Source organism: Sinocyclocheilus rhinocerous, unplaced genomic scaffold (assembly GCF_001515625.1).
Source record: "Sinocyclocheilus rhinocerous isolate Xijiao unplaced genomic scaffold, SAMN03320098_v1.1 scaffold3296, whole genome shotgun sequence".
Taxonomy (NCBI): domain Eukaryota; kingdom Metazoa; phylum Chordata; class Actinopteri; order Cypriniformes; family Cyprinidae; genus Sinocyclocheilus; species Sinocyclocheilus rhinocerous.
In genome coordinates, this window is record NW_015624426.1 from 78,412 (window position 1) to 87,958 (window position 9,547).

The 9,547-nt window shown below is 37.7% G+C and overlaps 1 protein-coding gene across 1 annotated transcript in view; it reads right to left on the reverse strand.

Annotated features, from left to right (window-relative positions):
• LOC107740712 (uncharacterized) overlaps window positions 1-9,547 on the reverse strand; it is a 66,826-nt gene that overhangs the window by 35,511 nt on the left and 21,768 nt on the right. The window contains exons 16-17 of the mRNA XM_016553223.1: window positions 7,771-7,971; window positions 6,329-6,370 (exon numbers count right to left, since the gene is read on the reverse strand). Coding sequence (XP_016408709.1) covers window positions 6,329-6,370; window positions 7,771-7,971 — 243 coding nt within the window. The remainder of the gene's footprint in view (window positions 1-6,328; window positions 6,371-7,770; window positions 7,972-9,547) is intronic.

Sequence of the window (9,547 nt, forward strand, 5' to 3'; positions counted from 1 at the left end):
GTGAGTCGCCAGCTGAGGAGAGTGAGTCGCCCGCCGTGTGAGGAGAGTGAGTCGCCAGCTGAGGAGAGTGAGTCGCCCGCCGTGTGAGGAGAGTGAGTCGCCAGCTGAGGAGAGTGAGTCGCCCGCCGTGTGAGGAGAGTGAGTCGCCAGCTGAGGAGAGTGAGTCGCCCGTCGTGTGAGGAGAGTGAGTCGCCCGCCGTGTGAGGAAGGTGAGTCGTGGCAAACTCAGTAGCTCCTGGCAATAGTATAGTGACTTCCCGCAACAAGTTATTAGTCTTATTTTTGGACCTTAGGGCCCGCCATAACTAGCAGGCGAAATGCGACAATCACGTGCGAATGTTTTGGAGACTGTGGAAAGATGGCTTAAGAGGGTGAAGGCTTAATAAAGTTTCATTAAGGAACACGTAACTCAGGTCCGAAAAGGGGAAAAACTACACCATTGAAAGTCCTGCTTCGTGTTTCCTGGGTTTAACTTGACACAAGTGAAAGGCGAGTTTATTCTCACTGACTGTCGACCTTCACAACATCACTTCACCGTATCTTCTCAGATGATCTGTCATGTAATTACAAATCTGGTGGACTTTTAAGAGTTTTCTCTTATTTTGGAAAATTAATAGGCTATACTGGAGACGAAAAGAAAATGCTTTGCCTGTTTGCCTTGCTTTATTATTCGTGGCAACTCATTGGTAAGTTATGGCTTCAGGTTTGACACTTGTAATATAGATTGCTACTGTCTTCTAAGCACGCGTCGTTGTTATTGAAAATGCTTTGCCTGTTTGCCTTGCTTTATTATTCGTGGCATCTCATTGGTAAGTTATGGCTTCAGGTTTGACACTTGTAATATAGATTGCTACTGTCTTCTAAGCACGCGTCGTTGTTATTAGCTTAAAACATATCTGGACATGTCAAACTCTTGACACAGAGAAAAATTACTATTTAAAAATAGCTATTTAAATAAAAAAAGCTTTTGTCTATAAATTTAAGTAGTGCTTAGTGCTCTTTTCTCTCAGGTATTTTTCATTTGTCTGTAACTTTTTTTTCTGCAGGTGTGTTTGGCGTTGAAACAGATGAAATAAAGTCAGTGTTAGTGATGGAGGGAGAATCTGTCACACTAAACACTGATGTTACTGTAACACAGAGAAATAAGATACTGTGGAAGTTTGGAGATCAAGGTGTTCTCATAGCTCTCTTAGATGACAATGAGGTCTCATTATTTAATGGTACTGAAGGACGATTCAGAGACAGACTGAAGCTGGATCATCAGACCGGATCTCTGACCATCATGAACATCAGAACCACAGACGCTGGACTCTATGAACTAAACATCAAGGGAGGGCCAGGGGCCCGAGTCAAGAAATTCAATGTTACTGTCTATTGTAAGTAACTTGTCCATTTCAGACTCTTTTATTGATGCAAAATCATAATATTAAAATACTTCTAATTTAAAAGTTGATTGGAAGTAGATTTATTAGGTCTTAGTTGGGGGAACAAACATGTACCTAATGTATCTGTTAGTATTGTTAAATATGTATAATATATTGTATATGCTATATGTATTGTTATTCATCTAATGTTTCGGTTGTTGTAGAAGCATAATTTTCCCCAGATTCCAGATTTTTTTTTTTTTTTTTAGGATTAATCCATCCTAAATGGATTTTCTGCCATTTTTCTGAGATGTCTTAATTTTTAAATAATTTCTGTGTATTCTCCAGCTCATCTGCTCATTCCTGTCATCACCAGAGACTCTTCACAATGTTCATCATCATCATCCTATTGTTCACTGCTGTGTTCAGTGTTGAATGTGGGTCATGTGACTCTCTCCTGGTACAAAGGAAACGGTTTATTGTCCAGCATCAGTGTATCTCATCTAATCAGCAGTGTCTCTTTACATCTGGAGGTGGAATATCAGGATAAAAACACCTACAGCTGTGTGCTCAACAATCCCATCAGCAACCAGACTCAACATCTGGACATCAGCAAACTCTGTCACACATGTTCAGGTACGTCAGTGTTGATATTAGCATTTGTTTGGTACCTGGTATAAATTCCAGTAATAAAAAATTAAATAAATAAAACACTCAAAACAAATGACCCTCCTTTAGCAACCTAACTGAAGTCCTAATTTTCTCCTTCAGAAATTCACTGCTGTGGTGTTACTGAAGCTGTGATCCGATTGGCCATCACTGTTCTGGTGGGTGTGGCTGCTGTTGCTTTTGTAGTTTATGACATCAGATCCAGAAATGCAGTGTAAAGCTCTGTTCTTTGTAAATCTGCTCTGTAACAACGTGTGGTAAAAAGCACTATACAAATAAATACTGTATTGCAATATGAATATGCAGTATGAATGTCATTACTGTACCTCATTCCTAATTGAAGGATTGTAACTGTAGCTCATTCCTGATTGAAGGAATAAACCATGATAACTGCCCCTTGTTGGAACTGTCCACATTCTATTTTTGGAAAAATAACGGAACATGCTGCGGTTTAATGTGCTTTTGCTAGAACAAACATTGGTAAGCAGTGTCACACGAAACTGAAGCTCTCAGTATCCACATGTGGCAAAAAGGTGCAGAGGTTTCTGCTTATTTGCACGTAAACGTGTGTAAGATAAAGTGTGAAAACCAGAGCAGAAACTGACCACCGCTTTGATATATAACATTTTTAATGATTATAGAACATACGATTGTGTTTATTGTGCTCTCCACCTGTGTGTTCTATTCAGAGTTGTCCTCACACTTTATTTGTACAATTACATTTTTTAAACCAAATGTAATTTTAATAGGCAATATACCCAAATAAATGAAAAAATCACCTGGTCAATTGAAAAACTGGCATCACAAAAGCGTCACGTGTGCTTCCAGGCCATTTTGCCACAATATCAGTGAAGATCCCCAGGTGATCACACACTACTTGCACAATAATGACTGGATTACCATTCCTGCAGATGTACAAGGGGTCATATACCACAGGGCTTGACACTGGGATTGCCATCAATAATGCCAATCACTCTAGGGATGCTGGCAATGTTGTGGAACTTTTGAATGGCCTGCTGAATTTCATGAGGAGTTCTGGGGAATGACAGCATGTTCTTCAAAAGCTCTAACAGTAAAGGTCATCCCTTTCAATGCCTCAGGCCCCAGGATGGCCAAAACTTTCTCTTCCTCTGCAGTCAGAGGAGGAATAGAATCGGCACCACCACTAGTCTTATCTGCTTCTCTATTTCTTTTTCCGTAGATAACTGCTTAACCGTAGTATGATGCATCATTAGGGAAATAAACGGTGTAGTGACAACTTGTTTTCTGAAATCATAGTTCCCTTTCGAAACAATCTCTCACATTGCATGGAATCACGTTCGGGGGAAACTCGGTTTTCTCTGAACACTGAAGCCTGATTTGTTAAATTTTACTGCACAAACTTATGGCATTTCGATTCATCTCCATACGATGGTGGCCCTCCAGGTTTCTAGGCCAAACTCCTCTGCACCTTGGATGAGTCTGCCCAGATCATTCTGCTTTTAAGGATGCTGACTTTGAAACAGATCCTCGCGCAAGTTTGACCAGTGGACTGGTTTCTATCAATGGATCTGAAAGATGCTCACTTTCATATCCAGATGGCCCCCCATCACAGACTGTTCTTAAGATTCACTTCAGTACTAGCTAAAAGCCCATGTCCCACCCCACGCTGCTAGCATTAGTGTCCATCAAGTATCTGGGTGACTTGCAAGCACTCTCTGTGAACACTTCTTGTTTGGAGTTTGGGCAAAACGACTACAAGGCTGTCTTCAAACCCAAGCTAGGTTACTTAACTGAAGTGCTCTCTACTCCGTTCAGAGCACAGGTCATCACTCTGTTAGCTCTTTCCTCCTCTGAGGATGACCAGAACTTGCTGTGCTCGGTCCAGGACGACCAGAACTTGCTGTGCTCGGTCCAGGACGACCAGAACTTGCTGTGCTCGGTCCAGGCCCTCAGGATTTATGTGGAGCGCTCTAGCCAATTTCGGACAGACCAGATCTTTATGTGCTCCTCACTAGTTAGCTTATGTTTCTTAGGGCCCTCATGGTGGCAATCCTATAGGGCTGGACTCACAGGACGGCTTCTGTTTTGTGCTCTTAGCACTATGATATGTTCCCCAAAACAAGAGTTTCCCCAAGCGTGATTCCACGTAGCGTTATCTCAGGGAACAAAGGTTACGTTAGTAACCAGAGCAGTACTTTGTCGCAGATCCATCATTTGAACCACATTGGTTCAAATGTAAAGCTACCATAATGACGTTACTCAGGGGGCAGAGAAATCACTTATGCTTTTAATCAAATTTGCATTGAAACAAAAAACAGTTTACTAACAGACAGATTCTGAATACATAAAAAAGAAGAAGAGTTTAGATGTACTGCGTGAGTAGTTTTTACTCCGTAAAGTAGGCTTGTTCAGCAACCAATTACATAGGAACAACTGTGCAAGACACAGTTAAGCCTCTGGGTTTCTTCATGGTTTCACTTTATTTACAGATAATATAGAATCATATATTTTTTTTCGTTTTAAAAAAGAAATTTCTTCTTAACTGCTATTTTCTTCTTGCTTTCTAACTTAAGAAAAAAGTTAAGAATATTTGTATTCCCAAAAATTATTCTTAAGAATATCCTTATCTTTTTTCTTAAGATTGTTCGTAAATTTGTCTTTAAGAAAAATTACATTTCTTGAAAAATATCTTCTTAAAAATCATCATAAATGACTTCTTAAAGTTAGAACAACCTCAGACTGTTGATCAATCCATCTTAAGACAAGCTCTTTAAACGTAACTGTTCAAAACCATGATGCATTAAAAATGTGAAGCTAAACACTCTTCAAGGTCATGACAAAAATAGTGTGTGTGCTGCTTATTACGGTAATCTGCAGGCAGCATAAAAAGTCAATCCTTGACGTGTTTTTCATTGGGTTAATTAGTGAATTTTCAACAAGAACCGCCTTTTATTCAATCAGATAAAGACTGTCATTTTGATCTTAAGAAAAAAAAAGTTCTTAAAAGCATATTTGAGAACTTAAGAATTTTTCAAGAATTGCGCTAAGGCACATTCTTACGAACTTGTTATGGAACTTATTTCTTAATTTTTTTTGTGAATCCAGCCCCAGATTCATTTAAAAACATATCTTTGGATTACATATTTAAGCATTACTATTTGATGTAGCATAAAAACATGCAACGTTTGAGAAGGTCATGTAATCTTTACACTGTGATCAAAGTTGAATGAGAACATTAATTAGTGTTAATCATATAAAACAGCAACACGCGCACACACATTGTTATGAGATTCAAATTATGTTAAAAGGGTAACAGGTATGTAGTGGAACATTAATACAACTATATACTGTACACACACACACACACACACACACATATATATATATATATGTGTGTGTGTGTGTGTGTGTGTGTGTTTCATCATTTCATCGACATTTCATCTGAAACCAAAGAAGCTTTTCAAGAGACACAGCAACCCTCCACAATGCGAGAATTCGCATATGTGACTAAATTTACAAAATAATGTCTATCATTAGGCATTGGCTAACCCTGCTTAAAAAAACTGCTAATACCAGCCTAAACTGGTTAGCTGGTCTTAGTCGGTTTAAGCTGGAAGTAGCTGGTTTTAGCTGGTCTACCAACCTGGCTGAGCTGGTCAAGCTTGTCTCCTAGCCTGGCCGAGCTGGTTTTAGCTGGTCTCCCAGCCATATTAGCTAAAGAAGTGGTCAAAACCCAGCTATGTTTTTTTTCCAGCAGGGAAATTGTTAGATTTCAATCAACATTTGAATTAGATGCCAAGTATACATTTAACACAGATATTTCAATTGTGGATTCACTCATTTTGAACACAGCACGCTTGAGAGTTTCACTCTCCGTCTTTTAGGCACGCTATTTTAATTCATCTCAATGGATGCGCAGCAGATTTGACGCACCATAAACTGTAGTGTGAAGGCACCCAACTCGCCATTGCTTAGCTGAGAGAGCTCAGTGTTTTTCTCACGCATGCAAAGAGAGGGAGAGCTAAAAAGTCTTACCATGTAGAATTGATGCGCTACATGTATATTATAATGTGGAGTTCATTTGGAATTATTCATCCTTTATGTTGTTATTAGTGTATTAGTTTGTACACATGCACATTGACTTGGTCTTGCACTAATCAGTTTTTCCACAAGGTGGCAACACCGGCCCTGGCTGCTGTTTCACAGTAGAAAATAAAACTAAAGAGACGGAACAACAACAAAATAATAGTGGAGACTGCAATATGTGCGTGCTTATACCATTAAACTGAACTCTTCTTCTGTTGCTCATTCACTAATAACAGATGTTTCTTCATTCACTCCTTTTCCTGTTGATTCTGAAAGAAAACACTCAGAAATTTTAAAGAGAGGAGATCTGGAGATCAAGTCTGTAGTCGTTTCTAAGAATTCATAATGAATGTCAATAATTTACCATCAAATTACCATTAGAAATAAAATGTACAAAATCATTTCAATAACACATTGTCATTAGCACTTCTGACTCATTTTATAAGTTAAAGGGATAGTTCAGCCAAAAATTAAAATTCTGTCATCATTTACTCACCCTCATGTTGTTCCAAACTTGTATGAATTGCTTTCTTATGTTGAACACAAAAGAAGATATTTTGAATATTGCTGGTAATGAAACAGTTGGTGGTTGCCATTGACTTCCATAGTAGGAAAAAAAAATAATATGGAAGTCAACGGCAACCCCCAACTGTTTGATTACCAGCAATCTTCAAAATATCTTCTTTTATGTTCAACATAAGAAAGCAACTCATACAGGTTTGGAACGACATGAGGGTTAGTAAATGATGACAGAATTTTCATTTTTGGGTGAACTATCCCTTTAAATCTTGTTTGAGCACTTGCTCTTTTCTCACAAGTGAACATTATGTTTGTGAACTCAAGTCATGCACCTTCCAACATGCAAACTTAAAAGTAAAGTTCACACTGATCTTTTGAGGCATTAAAAGATTTACAACTTGCCCATTTCTCTCAGGACAAACACACTTTCATTCACTTACATTCATTTCTGATTATTTGGCAGTTTGCCAATATATATATGAACAGATCATAGTGTAAAATATATATATATATATTTTTTTTTTTCTTCCCCGAGGCTAGCATATTTTTTCAACTGTTTCCAATGGGAACACCACATTTTTTAAAACCCCAGCAGCATGATGAGTGGACACACGGCCTAAGTGCAAAAAGCAATATATTCTAGTTACACTAAGTGCAAATAATGATAAATTCTATTGACACCAAAATAGCAGTATTTTCTTTAGCAAAGTGGCAGATATTTATACCTCAGTATTGTAGTACATTATAAAACAGTATGCAATAACATTGAGTGTAAATTATTTTTATTACAATTATTAAATGGATAACGCTTTATTGGGACAATAAAGCCCTCCCCTACACCTACCCGATAAACACTTTATTATTAATTGAAAATAAATGCCTTTCCGATCTGATATGTGATGGGACAAGGAAAAGAACAAGTTTGGCAAAAGGTGGATTCGAACTCTGGTCGATCGCATTAAAATGAATTGCCTCGGATATTTGCACTTAGAGTAAATGAACACTCTCTTTCTTTTTTAGAGCTACTTTACAGCAGAATTGAATTCTGTCGATTTGTTTAAATATTATTTTCCTGTTTGTCACTGTACGGCTGGACTTCTATAAATAGAGCAGACAGTGGATAAAGATTAAATAAAAGACAACTACTCACCATGTGTACAAACTCCAGTATGTTCAGTACCGGTGTTACGGACTACAAGGCTCTTGCCCTGTCTGTCTCTGATTCTCCCATCAGCCCCACGTGGCCCTCCAATCGCTTGACTTATAGCAGTATCTACAACAATAATGGACCGTTCACGTTCACCTTTCGCCATCTCTGATCTCGTTGTCTCTTCTTCTGTGCCATCAGCACCTGGAAACACACATACTGTCAAGTGAAGAGCCTGTTCTCCTTCTGTATTCTATGTGAAGATGCAATGCTGTATAAAAGGCATAATAAAATACAGCAGCTCAGGTAGACAGATATGGTATGTGTTTTCATTTTGTCAACTTAATTTGCAAATTAAGTGAAAATATTTAGTGTATCCTTATTTTTTTATTTAAATTATTTTATTCTGTTTTTCTTTGATCTCAGAAGAGCTGCATCCACGTGATAATTTGACAATGTGTGAATCCAGGTTTTGCTGTTGCTCTGTTATTCTGTATGCTGCTGTTTGCACGTTAAAATAAACCCATTAAATATGTATATGTGTTTGTATTTTTTATGGGTCACAGACATTTGCCCATTCTGTTTTTAATACTAATTTAATATTCTAATCTTACAAGTTAACAGTTGTCAGTTGGGCAATGAGCATCGCTAAGCTCTTCACGTCAGATTTGTGTTTGATTCACCTGTTTTTTTATTTGCTTTAATTTGCATGCCGATCTTGAATGAACAACCAATGTTTCTACGTTCGTTGAACAAAATAAACTGTGATTGGTCGCTAGCGGAGAGAGCTCAGACTTTATGGTGTTACTCAAAGGTTTGGGTATGTGAGACGACACTAGCAATTCCAGGTGTTTTTGTTGTTGTTTACAGTCACACATTTAATTAAATGGTCTGGAAGAATGTATCATAGTAAAGGTATCATTTAAGTACAGTAATGAATAGAGCTGTCACTAACAATTATTTTGGTAATAGAGTAATCACTCGATTATTCTGACGATTAATCGAGTATTCAGATACATTTTTGTGGTAATAAAAATAGACCTAAGCAAACGTCGTTTTTATGACTTTAAAACGACTTAAAATAATAGCAATAAGGCAATAATAATTGTTTCAGATAAAAAATATCAAAAGCAAGTAATCATATGGTTTTATTGAACAAAACAGTTAAAATACATAATGTAATAAAACAATATAATAATAACTTATGTACATTCTGTATTATATCAAATGCCTGCAGAGGGCGCCAATGACCTGACTATTGTTTTTACACTTAACACTTTTACACAGCACGATCTAATTCTTGTTTAACTTCTCTTATTTAAAGGGGTCATATGATGCGATTTCAAGTTTTCCTTTCTCTTTGGAGTGTTACAAGCTGATTGTGCATAGATAAGATCCCTGAAGTTGCAAAGACTAAAGTCTCAAAACCAAAGAGATATTCTTTATCAAAGTTAAGACTCTGCCACGCCCCCCTAAAACAGCTCGTTCTAACACGCCCCCACATATCTACCTCACTAATGTGGAAATATTTGCGTAATGCCGCCCAAATGTTCACGCAAAGAAAGAAGGCGTGGTTTCAGTAACCGCAGTTAGTAGCAGCCATGTCAAGGAGACGGTGTGTGTTTCTAAGTGAAAGCAAAAGCACTTTATTTGGCCATCCGAAAGTACATGCATTTAGGAATCTTTAAGATTACTTACAACAGAACAGCAATGCATTTTATGGACGACCGTTTCGTGAACCTAGGAGAGAAGGTAATTCTGACTTTGCTATGACAATCAG